This window comes from Juglans regia, chromosome 3 (assembly GCF_001411555.2).
Source record: "Juglans regia cultivar Chandler chromosome 3, Walnut 2.0, whole genome shotgun sequence".
In the NCBI taxonomy this organism is placed as follows: Eukaryota; Viridiplantae; Streptophyta; class Magnoliopsida; order Fagales; family Juglandaceae; genus Juglans; species Juglans regia.
In genome coordinates, this window is record NC_049903.1 from 19,799,070 (window position 1) to 19,812,661 (window position 13,592).

At 35.2% G+C, this 13,592-nt stretch overlaps 3 protein-coding genes across 3 annotated transcripts; 1 reads left to right on the plus strand and 2 right to left on the minus strand.

Moving 5' to 3' along the window:
• Positions 1-4,882: 4,882 nt before the first annotated feature.
• On the minus strand, positions 4,883-5,512 carry LOC109020943 (protein FAR-RED ELONGATED HYPOCOTYL 3-like). The gene has a single exon (XM_019003473.2). It carries the CDS (start codon positions 5,510-5,512, stop codon positions 4,883-4,885), a length of 630 nt encoding a protein of 209 aa, XP_018859018.2.
• A 222-nt stretch (positions 5,513-5,734) lies between these two features.
• On the minus strand, positions 5,735-6,787 carry LOC109020944 (protein FAR-RED IMPAIRED RESPONSE 1-like). Its single transcript, XM_019003474.2, has one exon. The coding sequence runs from the start codon at positions 6,785-6,787 to the stop codon at positions 5,735-5,737; it is 1,053 nt and encodes a 350-aa protein (XP_018859019.2).
• A 1,742-nt stretch (positions 6,788-8,529) lies between these two features.
• LOC109020945 (PAP-specific phosphatase HAL2-like) lies at positions 8,530-13,523 on the plus strand. The gene is made up of 3 exons (XM_019003475.2): positions 8,530-8,997; positions 11,925-12,612; positions 12,960-13,523. The coding sequence occupies exons 1-3, from the start codon at positions 8,631-8,633 to the stop codon at positions 13,261-13,263; spliced, it is 1,359 nt and encodes a 452-aa protein (XP_018859020.1). The 5' UTR covers positions 8,530-8,630; the 3' UTR covers positions 13,264-13,523.
• Positions 13,524-13,592: the final 69 nt, after the last annotated feature.

Consider the following 13,592-nt stretch of genomic DNA (forward strand, 5'->3'; position numbering starts at 1 on the left):
TTGTTGAGTAGTTTGATGATCATGTTTTTTTGTATTTGTGACCCTCTTCGCTAAACTCACTCACTTTTATTCTATTTTCATGGAGTGTGGTTTCTTGAGGGCTCTGATCTCCTGATCTTTGTGGTTTCAAACTCTTCAAAATTAACCAAATTATATTTGCTAAGAGTATTAGCTTAGCTCACCTTGATATTTTCAATTTTGAATATAAAATTTGAGATATATAATATTTATTGAGTATTTGAAATCGACATTGTATACGGCTCACTTATCTCTTTCCTACTAGAAAGTTGAAACCGTTAGCTTGAGGTTGTGTTTAGGTAGTGAGATATTCTCAGATATTAATCGAATGGTAATAAAAAAGTAATAATAGAATATTGAATAGTAGTAAAAAGTAGGTAAAAAATAATAATAAAATAATAAATAATAGTAAGGTATTGAGGTATTTAGACAAAGAATTTGGAACAAAAATTTCTTAAAAACTGACATTGAAGGTAAAGCTCAACTTTCACGACTTGTTTTTTTTTTCCTCTCTTTCACACCTAGAGAGGATGAAAAAGACTTGTTTGAAAATATATCTCATCTCAAAATTCTCGTATTATCTTATCTTCTTGTCAAATATAATTCAAATACAAATATTTTCAAACTAATTATTATAACTTTATCAAACTAATCATTACAACTTTTCCAAACGTTTAAACAAAAAATAAAAAATAATTTAATTTTTTCAAATCTTCAAAAAAAAAATAATATTATAAAATAATATTTTAATTTTATAATATTTTTTTTTTAACTTTTTCTAAAATTTTCCTCTTTTCTCATTGTGCCGTGCCCTTAAGGGTAGGTGCTCTTAAGAAAGATCACATTGTGTCACACACCACCAAACATGCATTCACACGTATCATATTAACTCTTAAGCCAAGTTGTGCGTGTCACTCTGAGTGTGAGATGATCAAAATCATGACGTTGATTTTATATATATCCATGGCCCCCCTCCTTGGATAATTAGCATCTTGTCCTTTATTCGAAACATGAACTCAAGCTGGCTAATGATTAATGTCTTCTACCAAATTCATAAAATTTTGAGGGCTTGATGATTCTTTCGATCGGCCATTCCAAGATGTGACAAATTTCTTTTTCAGGTAATCGGATTGATACATATTTTAGCACTCTCGCCGAAACTTTTAGCATGAGGTTCCATACACTGTTTTAATGAACTCATGGTGACTCATTGATGATGAATTAATATCTATATATATATATCTATCTATATATATATATTAAATTTGATATTCTCTTCAAATGTTTGATTAAATTGAAAGATCCAATGAAAAGACTATGGTCTCATTTGTATTTGTAACCTACTTCAACTTATCTCATCATTACAATTTTTTCAAATTTCTACACAAAATATAATAAATAATTCAACTTTTTTAAATTTCAAAACAACTTTTCTAAATTTTCACACAAAATATAATAAATAATTTAATTTTTATTCTACTATTCACAAACCATCTTAACCCATCTCAACTCATCTCTTAATCCAAACCACTCCTAAATATGCATATTACAACCCATTTATTATTATTATTATTATTTCCTAATTAACTCCCTCCATCAAACAACAGTTTTGGATATATATATATATGTTTTAGGAATGCTATATATCAATCACTATTCACTCTTACGCTTCATACATATAGCTTTTTCTTATAATGTGAGGTGATGAATAGTGGCTGATAAGAATTTTTTTTCATATTTTTGTATGTTTTCAGACCATATAAGTTGTAGTAAAAGATTTTAATTTTAGTAAAAAGAAAAAATAAGGAGAAAGGATTTCAATTAGAATAATAATAGATACAATCTTAAAATGTGCAAATTTCGCATATCTTCTTATAAAAAATAGGATCTACTACAAAAAAAAAATTAGTTTTTCATATAGATCCCAAATATGGCTTACTTTTTCTTTTCTTTTTTTCATATAAACATATAAAGTGCACCATATTTAATGATATGAGATCCAAAGAGTATTCATCTGTTTTTAAATTGTAAGAAGGATTTAGATAAAATAAAGGAAAATGCTACCCATCCCGCCCTTAAGTCCCGTTCGGACATCCCGCTCGATGTGTCAATACACGTTGCAAATGAAATAGAGTAAAATAAAGAAATGCGTGATTTTAAAACACACGGGACTGAACCGAACCCGTGCGATACCCATCTCCACTTCGCAAGCAGCCTTCGCGAGCAGAACCCGTTCGGACCAGCCATCGACACCGCTGCCGAGCTCCATCTCCGACCTCATCTCCCTTCCCTCCATCTCCGACCTCATTTTCCCTTTTTTTTTTCCTCCCCCAGACCCCACGCGCTCTCTACTTCTCCCTCACCCGTCTACCCCGTTCGGCACAGCCATCTCCCCCAGCCCCACGAGTTCGAGCCCCCCAGTCTCTCGGCCATCTCTCCGACGGATCGGACCCAAGGTATGGTGTTTTTGTTTCCCTTTCTCAGTTTCCCCTGCAATTGATGTCCGAAGGTTTTGTTTTGTTTTGTTTTTTTGTTTTTTTGTGGTTTGTCTAGGATTTGTTTTTTCTTCTGAGCTATGTTGCTCTAGTCTTGTTATGATCTCTATGTATTGTACTAAGGAAGGAAAATAAAATGGAAAGATGGAGAAATTTGTGAAACAAGAACTTGCACTTTACATGTTTGTTAAAATGTCTCTGTGAAAACCGAAATGGATTTTGGATTGGGTAAATTAAGCTAGTGGTTTTACTCAGTTTTTGAGTCTCCCATATTCAATCTTATGTTTAATTGTTCAATCACTTTGCATCATATATCATGCTTTCTAGCTTGCTTATTGCTTGAGATAGAGTCGGGTACAAGAGTCTAATATGATGTATAATATCAACTTAATTTAATGAGATAGAGTCGGGTACACAACACATACATAAATAATATCAACTTAATATAATGTATAACATGCATCTTATCCGCATGAACACATCATCCACGTAATTAAACTTTAAATAAGTAGAGATTTAGTTTGTGTATGAGCTGGTTTATCCGGTTGTTTTGAGAACCGAGTGGTTTTGCTGTTTCCTTAGCTCATATAATAAACGAGTCTACAATTTTATCTATTAAATTAATATATACATGTATAGGAAACAAATTGAACACAAATGGAAGTTTATATAATTGTAACCCATTTGAAAATTATTGTTTATTATTTTTCAACCATATTTCTCTTCATATTCATAAGCTAGATTTGTTGTCTATTAGCTAATGTTAATTTATAAGCTAGTTTTCTTTTAATTTTATTATTTACTTAATTTATAAGCTAGATTTGTTGTCTATTAGCTGATGTTAATTCGTGTTGCCAAATAGATTCGTGTTTTTTATTAGTTGATGTTAATTTATAAGCTAGATGTGTTGTCTACTATTTATTCAATTAATAAGCTAGATGTGTTTTCTTCATATTCCTGCACGAGACTAGATATTCTACAATGTCGGAAGCACGTAGTAGCACTAGCAATATCTCACGCTCAAAGAACTCTTGTCGAAATGAATACCCAATATGCTTTTGTGGTATTAAAGCATGCAGACGAACTGCGCATATGGAGGATAATAACGGGCGTCGATTTTTCAGTTGTCAAAACTTTCAGGTATCTCAAATCTAAATATTGTTTGCTGAGAAGTGAATGGTAATCCTTGTTTCCTAATGTGTTGGCTGATTTTGCAGGCTGGGCATTCTTGCGGATATTTTTGTTGGTATGACCCAGAAATACCACCATATGGCGAGAAGAAAATCAACCGTTTAAAAACCGAAATTGAAAAGATACAACTAGCAATGGATGTCCAAACAACTCGACATCGACTAGAAATAGAGATTGAGAGGCGCAAGAGAAATGTTGAGAGAGTCATTGTAGTTTTAGTAATTTCAATGTCAATGGGTACTTTGCTTAGGCTTATTTTTTGGGAGGAAATGCTAAGACAATATGTAATCTTTGAAGTTAATTTCAATGTCATGGGTACTTTGTTTAGGCTTATTTTGAGGGAAATGCTAAGACAATATATAATCTTTGAAGTTAATTTCAATATCATGGGTACTTTGTTTAGGCTTGTTTTGAAGTAATTTCAATGTCATGAGTATGATTATGATATTACATCAACAAACTATTATAAAAATGACGATTACAAAAACATGTTCAATACAATCCCAATATTACAAGTAATGATCTAAATACGTCAATACAAAAACAGGTTCAATACAATCCCAAAATTACAATTATTGATCTAAACACGTCAATACAAAAACAGGTTCAATAATATCCCAAGTACAAATTTGTCTCATGGTATCTACCAATCAAAAAGCACTGAAGTCTTGATGGAAAGCCTCTGTAATGTTGTCCTATAAAGGCATAAAAAATCTTGTCAGTGTCAACACAATTCACTAAAAAGATTATTAAAATATTTTAGTTTTACATTACTTGTGAGTGATGAGCAGTCGAAGGAGTTGAAAAAGATTCCGGCGCATGTGTCCAAACTTGACTTTGTTGATCCTAATGTTAAAAGTATAAATTAAAAATAAATTAAATAAAAAACAACAAAAATATTCAAGACCAAGTGAATCGTAAATTTAGTATACAAAATTAATAAAAATGAACCTCAGCTTGGTTATTGTGCAATCGCCTTTTCGTACTGGATTTCTTAATACTCTTCTCAGCGGGGTGCACTTTTCTCTTAGACGGTGGTCTTCCCTTACTCCGAACTACCAAAGGACTAAGAACTCTAGAGGTTGAAGCCTCCGTCGAAGGAGCTGTATCAACTGTGTTGCTAGTATCATGATCAGCGATACCAGGGTACTGTGTCTTCAACTGTTCTATCTATCTAATCAATTTAACACAACTGCTCTCAGCCTCTGAAGCATTGGAACACAGTTCATAGAAACAATTTTGGATTTATCGTACCTTCGTGCATCGTCGATGCTAGTAGTGTCATAACTACTTTTCACGAAGGTGTATTTTCGCTTAATATATTTCCTCCACCGATCCAATATGTATTTTGATGGTACTGTATGTTGGCCCATTTGAGTTAAGACACGGAGAGCGTGTTTACACAAAATACCCCTAAACTCAAATAACTTACAATTGCATTTCACATCAAGGGGATCTTGATCAACTTCCACATTAAAGGTTACACGTTTTAATAAGTCATTACCAATTTGAACCTCATCCACAACAACGAACATATATCTACCATCCTCACACCCCATTTCCTTAGTAGTCAAATATAGAAATCCTCGCAATTCCTCTTGTACCTCTTTGAATTTAGCAAGAGTATATGCACTTTGAAATTGCTTCTCAAGAGGATAACAACTTATGCACCGAATGTCCGTGTTAAAGGAATTGAAGTTAGCAATTGCTTCATTCTCTACCTTCCTCCTAAGGGCCGAATCATACTGGTCAACAAATTGCTTAAGAGTAGTTCTAGAGTGAACGTAGTCGTCAAAAAATGCATTCATTCCTTCACTTCGCTATGTGGTTGACATTCATGCCCAGAATGCGTCTCTAACATAGGCCGGCACCCAATAATGTCGATCACTATACAGTGATACTAACCATGCATTCTCATGCAAATCATATGTATCGAGCATACGGCACCAATGTTCATCAAACTCATGCTGACTGAAAGAGTCATATACGCATCTATGTATGGTACTCTTGATTTCCCCATATCGACAATGTTAGCCAAATTTCTCAAGAAGTTTTTTCATTATATGCCACAAGCAGAATCGATGTCTAGAAGTTGGAAACACCCTCGATATTGAAATTTTCATGGCCTTGTCTTGGTCTGTGATGATTGCATTTGGCGGTTGGTTATTCATACACTGCAACCATGACTGAAACAACCACTCAAATGTATTTGCGTCCTCATTGGATATCAATCTGCAACCGAGTAGGATTGACTGTCCATGGTGGTTCACACCCACAAACGGTGCAAAAGGCATTTTATACGCATTAATGAGATATGTTGTATCAAATGTAATCACATCCCCGAATGATTCATACACAGCTCTACTCCGGAAGTCTGCCCAAAACACATTCTTTAACCGCATCTCATTGTCAATGTCAATCTTATAATAAAACTCCGGATTTCTTTTTTGCATATCTTCGAAATAGTTACATAGAGCTACACCACCTCCAACCCCGAGGCGAAGTCGTCGTGCTTTGTCAATGTAGTTTCGACACTCCTTCTCCCCGAATGTTACATTCTCATAACCTCCCGCCTCAACAACCAAAGACTTAAAATTTTTGGACAACCTTATACCTGCCTCGTCATTTATTTCAAGCCTCTTAGCAACACGAGCATCAACCTTCTTAAAGCATCTGAAATGTCTTGCCTTCCCCGGACTACAGGCATGGGTGTGATCCAATATCACCTTAGATATAGTATATCCACCTTCAACATTTAATACCGCATTAATTCTAGCCTTACATCCCATCTTTACAGTTTGTCTTGGTTTCATAACATTGGCAACCGTACTCTTCAATGTGCCTCCTCGCGAGCATGCCAAGCAAAACCATCTTACTGTCCCATCGTCATCCTGTCTAATATTCTTTTTGGATACCCCAAACCCTTTCTTCTTACCATACTTCATATAATAAGCATGCACTTCTTCTACAGATGAAAATTGCATTCCAACCGTAGGTTCTTCAATTGTTTCATCACCTCCAATCTCCTTATCAATTTCTACCTCATCACACTCATTATTTGAAAATTTTATGTCGGCATTCATTGCAACGTTCAAATTCTCTGCAAATATACAACATGTGAAATAAGGATATTAAAATAAAGCATTGGCATAAACTAAATTTGGCATAAAAAAGATTAAGCAAAGGATTCATACGTCTGTCATCAACTAAATTTTATAAAATGACCAGCTACCATCTATTCCTGCAATTCCATAAGTCTTGAAATTCATCAGCTAGCTTGAAGGGTTAACTTCTAGTTTACTCAATCCATTTTGGTTTTCACAGAGACATTTTAACAAACATGTAAAGTGCAAGTTCTTGTTTCACAAATTTCTCCATCTTTCCATTTTATTTCCCTTCCTTAGTACAATACATAGAGATCATAACAAGACTAGTGCAACATAGCTCAGAAGGAAAAACAAATCCCAGACAAACTACAAAAAAAAAAAAAAAAACAAAAAAACAAAACCTTCGGACATCAATTGCAGGGGAAACTGAGAAAGGGAAACAAAAACACCATACCTTGGGTTCGATCCGTCGGAGAGATGGCCGAGAGACTGGTGGGGCTCGAACTCGTGGGGCTGGGGGAGATGGCTGCGCCGAACAGGGTAGACGGGTGAGGGAGAAGTAGAGAGCGCGCGGGTCTGGGGGAGGAAAAAAAAGGAAAATGTGGTAGAGGTCGGAGATGAGATTTCGGAGATGGAGGGAGGGGAGATGAGGTCGGAGATGGAGCTCGGCAGCGGTGTCGATGGCTGGTCTGAACGGGTTCTGCTCGCGAAGGCTGCTTGCGAAGTGGAGATGGGTACCGCGCGGGTTTGGTTCAGTCCCGTGTGTTTTAAAATCACGCATTTCTTTATTTTACGGTTCAGTCCCGTGTGATTTCACATTTGCAATGTGTATTGACACGACGAGCGGGATGTCCGAACGGGACTTAAGGGCGGGATGTGTAGCATTTTCCTAAAATAAATTGTATTAAAGTTAACACCTATTTAGTGATAAATTATTTTTAAAAGAGAAATGTTTGATTTATAAAAGGATTTTATAAAAAGAAATTTACAAACTATTGTGCTTGATATAATATGTTAAATTATAAATTTTTTATTGTAAATTAGACACAATGTATTACATTGAATAACATTAATTTGTATTTTTTTTTTATAAAACTCATTAATTTGTAATTTTCTTTTATAAGACCTTTTATAGATCTAGCACTTAAGATTGTCCTTAACTCTAGAAAAATATTTAGTGAAATTCTTATCCGAACTTAAAACACTTCAAAAGTACAGGACAATAAGGTTGGTTCATCTTTTATTATTGGCAATATAAATACTTAAAATAATAATAATAAATATTAAATATTAAAGTAATACTAGATTTAATTTTAAGATGAGTAAATCTCGTAATTTTTTTTATAGAATAAAAAATTAATTTATTATTTAAAAAAAATTAATTTTTTTTATTAGGACTGATTTGGTTATACAAAATCAAACTATCTCATCTTATGTCATTATTATAATTTTTTTAAACTCATACACAAAATATAATAAATAATTTAATTTTTTTAAATATCAAAATAAAAATTATATAATAATAATAATATTTTATTTAATTTTTAATAAAATATCTCATTTCGAATTGCCTTCCTATCTTATATTTTTTCGTAAAATATAAAGATTTTAAAACTGAAAAATTATAGCCTCCATTTCAACAATCTGTCGTATCAGTCTTATCACGGTTTTTGTGTCTTGTAGTCCTGCGCAACGCTATAAATAGCAAGAAGCACAATCTTACTTCAGTCACAGCTTACCATTAACCACATACATAGCGATACTGATTAAGAGACAACACAGAGAGAAGAGAGCGAGACACACAGCTTAATTTTTCTTCATGGATATGCCTTTATATTGCTCGAGCCTGGCTGCCAGAGTTCCACATGTCTCGGGAGACGGAAGAGTAAGCAACAAGTTGACATCCAACCATGTTGGAAGCTTGTTCTTCCAACACCAGAACCCACCAAAACAAATTCTCTCTCTGCCAAAGTTCGATCAGAGTTGTTCTTCTTCCATAATGGAGGACCAAAAGAGCCTAAGCGTTGCATCCCCAGAACCAGAAAAATATTACCAAGAACTGGATGTTGCTGTCAGAGCTGTACAGATGGCATGTTCTCTCTGCCAGAGAGTACAAGACAGTTTGATTTCTAAAAGCAACGATCAGATAAAATCCAAGGATGACAATTCTCCTGTCACTGTTGCGGGTAATTCTGCAATTTCTTACTTTTTCGACATAAATTTTTCTGAGTTGAGATCTTGTTGATGTTGGTTTTCATAGGTTTTGGTCGCTTTTGGCTATATCTTTGGTCGGTATTTTTTATTATTAAAAAAGACCCATTTATGCGAGTTGGGTTAGGATATATAATAGCTGTCTTTGTAAATATATGGTAAAGATTGGCTAATTCCTATTCTACTTATTCTATGACATTGTTTCATAAGATTATTAATAATCATTTGTGGGTAGCAGATGATGGGGAAGGAAAGTTAACAAATGGGTGTGAAGGCTGGAAAGTATGTACACAGCAGCTCATTTTTCTGTTACAGTAAAGATAACTTTTTCTGCTCATATATACATGGAAATGGAACATTACTTGTCTGTTAATTTCAGAATGAAAATGGAGGGTGAGGCACCCTCTTATAGGATAATTGTTTTTTCTTAAAAGCAGAGAATCTTTTTAGGAAGTTGTGAACTTATACTATTCTGCAATAACACCAGCAGTGCAAAAAGAGCAGATGGGGTCATTAGATGCAGTATTAATGTCGTGTCCGAGCTATGAATGAAGCCATATTTTGACTATTTGGCAGATTGTAATTTTCCCTGTCGGTTTGTTGTGAATGCTTTCACAGATGCGAAGAACCATTTCAGAAACTAAAAAGAAAAAAATTAGCATTAACATAAATAAAATACTCTTTGAACCACTTGCAATGAGAAACTTCTCGAGATAGTTTTTAGGAAGTTTATCTTAATGAACGTCTAAGGCTTAATTGTGTTGTTAGGATTTTCTCATAGAGCTAGCGACTGACAATGAGCACTGATAGAGCAATAAAAAGGGTACTTAAGTTGGTTTGAATCAGCTCTTGCACCAGCCAGGGACTTTAGGTCTCAAATTTCCAACTATTTGCAACAAAATTATGGTTTTTTTCTTGAGTAAACTGCATGATTATGAATCAATAATTGGTTTTATAGTCTTTACTCTACATTGATGGAGTATTTTTCTTTTTTATAAAGTAAGAAAATATTTATTAGAAAGCATAAAGTGGAACTATCAATAGTGGGATGCATATTTTATTTATGGAATCACTTTCAGTAGCACCCAACTAACTTGTTAAAAGTATTCAACTCATACGTATGAGCTTTGCTACTCATTATCTCTACCACTACACACCACACTTTTTTTTTTTTTTTGGTTTTATTCTTCTTAAATTTATTGAATTTTTAAACTTATCATTCATATAACACACATTTAGTAAGAGAAAAATAAATAAATAAATAAATAAAGTGTGGTGTGTGAAGATGAAGAATAGAATTTTTCATAATGTATATTGCAGAACTACTAAAAGGCACTGTTCATACTCAAGACCAATCTAAGAAGTGGAACTGATGACCTCATCTTTTTATCTTCCAGCCTAAGTCCAGCACTTGCAATGATTTTTTCTTCCTTTTTTTTTGGTCTGCTCTCTGCACATGAGTCCATGACTGATAGTGTTTTTGTCGCCTACTTAAGACAAGCAAGATTTTCTTTTCAGTGAGAATCCCTTACAGCAAGATTTGTTTCCTTGCACCATAGAAAGTCATGGTACATCATCTCTATCTTAGATTGGATTCTTATTCCCATTCGCGGTGCATGTTACTTTTATTCTTTCTTTCTTGCATCTTTATATTCTCCATGCACAGCTTAGTAAAGTATTCACTTGCCTTTTTTTCTAAGGGGAAGGGTATGCCCAGTTTCCTTCGCCCTTTTTACCCTCTTTTTGGGAAGTCTAGAAGTTCTTTTATGCTAGTTGAAAGCAAATTCTTGGTTTATTTGTACCAAATATAAGCCAAGTGCTTCATCTGCTGGGCTGTATTCTTTGGGATTGAGGCAGGGTGAAAGAAGACAGGATGCATTGGGGGGCATATATGATAGAGGGGTTTTTGATGTTGAATTATTCCACAAGGCATTAATCCCACTGACAGCATTACTTTTCAATGGAAGACCATTTGGAGGAGCAAGGCTCCCTTGAGAGCTGTTTTCTTTGTGTGGATGGTTGCACTAGGGAAGTTCCTTACCTTGGATAACCTCCGGAAGATATATGTTATGGTGACAGAGTGGTATTATATGTGCAAATCAATGTGATCTGTGCATCATCATATGCTCCATTATGAGGTTGATCTAGTTTGAGTGATGCGTAGAAGGGTGGCTAATTTATTAGCATGTTGGAAAGGTCAGTTTGATAACCATACGTGGAAGATGATCCCCGATTTGTTTGATTTGCAGCATATGGAGGGAAAGGAATGAAAACTTTGAACATCACACAAGGACGGCGGAAAACTTTGAGGCTTTCTTTTTCACCAGTGGATAGCAGCCCACTTATGTCTTCTCTTCCTTCAGCCTCCCGGATTTTGTCGATCTCTTTCCTTCTCTCATTAGTTGTGTCAGACATATATACTCCTTGTGTACCTCGATAATGCTCTTGTTTATCTTTGCTCGACAACCAAGATAACTTATCTTACTTATTAAAAGTATCCCCTTACAGTACATGTCTAGGAGTAATTACTTTGGGTGGGCCTCCACTGGTTTCCTATTCTTCTCTCGACTCTTTATGTCACGATTTTTTGATTGGGGCTTTAGTTGATCAATACACAACAGTTTAAACTTGATCTTGAATTGCTTAGGAATAAGAACACTAGTACTAGCTGATCGTTCATATTATTTGTTTATAACCATCATTATGATATACTTGAATTTGACCGTAGAAACATGTGATATGAGAGCTATGATCAGATGACCAAAATTTTTCTTTGCATGATGTGGGTGACTAGTTGATCCTCAACAAGTAAATTTCATTTCTCTGATCAGTTGCAGTATCGATATGATGAATTTATTTTATTTCAAGTTAGCTGATTATGTTAATTATGGCGTGAACTCAGATTGGAGTGTCCAAGCTACAGTCAGCTGGTTACTATCCGAGTATTTTGGAAGAAAAAATCTGTCCATTGTTGCTGAAGAAGATGTTCAGAAACTCTCCAGGGCTGATGCATCTGAACTATTAGTAGCTGTGGTGAACATTGTGAATGAATGTCTAGCTGAAGCACCTCGTTTTGGACTTAAAGGTCCAGATAAGGACCTCGGGACCTCAGAGGTGCTTGAAGCCATCAGTCACTGCAACTCATCAGGGGGTCCTACTGGAAGATTCTGGACACTTGACCCTGTTGATGGCACATTGGGGTTCGTCCGTGGGGATCAATATGCTATAGCTCTAGCACTGATAGAGGATGGAGAAGTTGTGCTTGGAGTTCTTGGGTGTCCAAATTACCCGATGAGAAAGGAATGGTTAAGTTATCATCACCGTTATCATAGAATTATCACTAAGTTGACTCCACCAACATCTGAGTCTTGGGACAAAGGTTTTGTGACTTATGCTATGAAAGGTAGTGGCAAGGCTTGGATGCAACCACTGCTTCAGTCAAATAAGAAGTTAGTGTGGCCAAACTCTGCAAGGCCAGTGCGAGTGTCTTCCATTGATGATCCAGGATTAGCAACCTTTTGTGAACCAGTCGAGAGAGCAAATTCAAGCCACTCCTTCACAGCAGGACTAGCTCACACCATGGGGCTTAGGTGCATATGTTTTCATTCCATTCTCTTGATCAAATTTGAGCCGCATTAAATTTTCTTGGGCTTCTAATTTAATTTCTTTCTTTCTTTACAATGTATTCATAATGAAATGCTTGCTTAGAAAAACAAAATTAATCAACACATGCTCCAATTGGGCAAGAAGAACATTTCTAAGTAAGCTCTCATAAATATAATGAAAAATGACACTTGGTAAGCTCATGTTAAAACAGTCAGAGAAGCAGAAAATGATGACTGTGACCCTGCTTTCTTAGATTCAAAAGCAGAGATCAGGAAATGATGTTATTGTTTTTTCCATGTGAGAGAGCTCAAGTATCATGACTTAACTGCAGGAAGCAACCACTACGAGTATACAGTATGGTCAAGTATGCTGCTATAGCCCGAGGGGATGCTGAGATTTTTATGAAGTTTGCAAGGGCTGGCTACAAGGAGAAAATATGGGATCATGCTGCTGGAGTCGTTATTATACAAGAGGCCGGAGGCATGGTAACTGATGCAAGAGGGAACCCACTTGACTTTTCAAAGGGCATTTACCTAGAAGGCCTAGATCGAGGTGTAATTGCATCTGCTGGACCCAAGCTACATGACAAGATCATCAGTGCCGTTGATGCTAGCTGGGATTCCTCTAGTCTATAAGGTTTTACCATTTTTAACATGATTAGACAGTCAGGAAATTGGGAACCCAAATTTTCTTTTTTAAATTCTTCTTCTTCTTCTTCTTCTTCTTCTTCTTCTTCTTCTTATTTTTCTTGTTTGGTGGGGGGTTCTAGCTTTCTGTAATTATAGGTTTGTCTGTTCAAAGTCACCAATAAATGAAAGTGTGGACAGTACTGTAAGTAAGTGATCCTATTTTATTTGCATAGGATTGTGAATGATGTATTTGTACTTTAGCTTCAGCAGCTAAGGTGTCTTTCTTGCAAAAGCTGAGGTGTCTCACTAGTGATTCACCAATAAGATTAGTTCAA

Excerpts from the sequence above, each read along its gene's own strand:
- LOC109020943 (XM_019003473.2), bottom strand. The coding sequence starts at position 5,512 with ATGAATGCATTTTTTGACGACTACGTTCACTCTAGAACTACTCTTAAG.
- LOC109020944 (XM_019003474.2), bottom strand. The coding sequence starts at position 6,787 with ATGAATGCCGACATAAAATTTTCAAATAATGAGTGTGATGAGGTAGAA.
- LOC109020945 (XM_019003475.2), top strand. The coding sequence starts at position 8,631 with ATGGATATGCCTTTATATTGCTCGAGCCTGGCTGCCAGAGTTCCACAT. Across the intron at positions 8,998-11,924 it reads TTCTCCTGTCACTGTTGCGG|ATTGGAGTGTCCAAGCTACA; the intron begins GTAATTCTGCAA and ends GCGTGAACTCAG. Across the intron at positions 12,613-12,959 it reads GCTCACACCATGGGGCTTAG|GAAGCAACCACTACGAGTAT; the intron begins GTGCATATGTTT and ends ACTTAACTGCAG.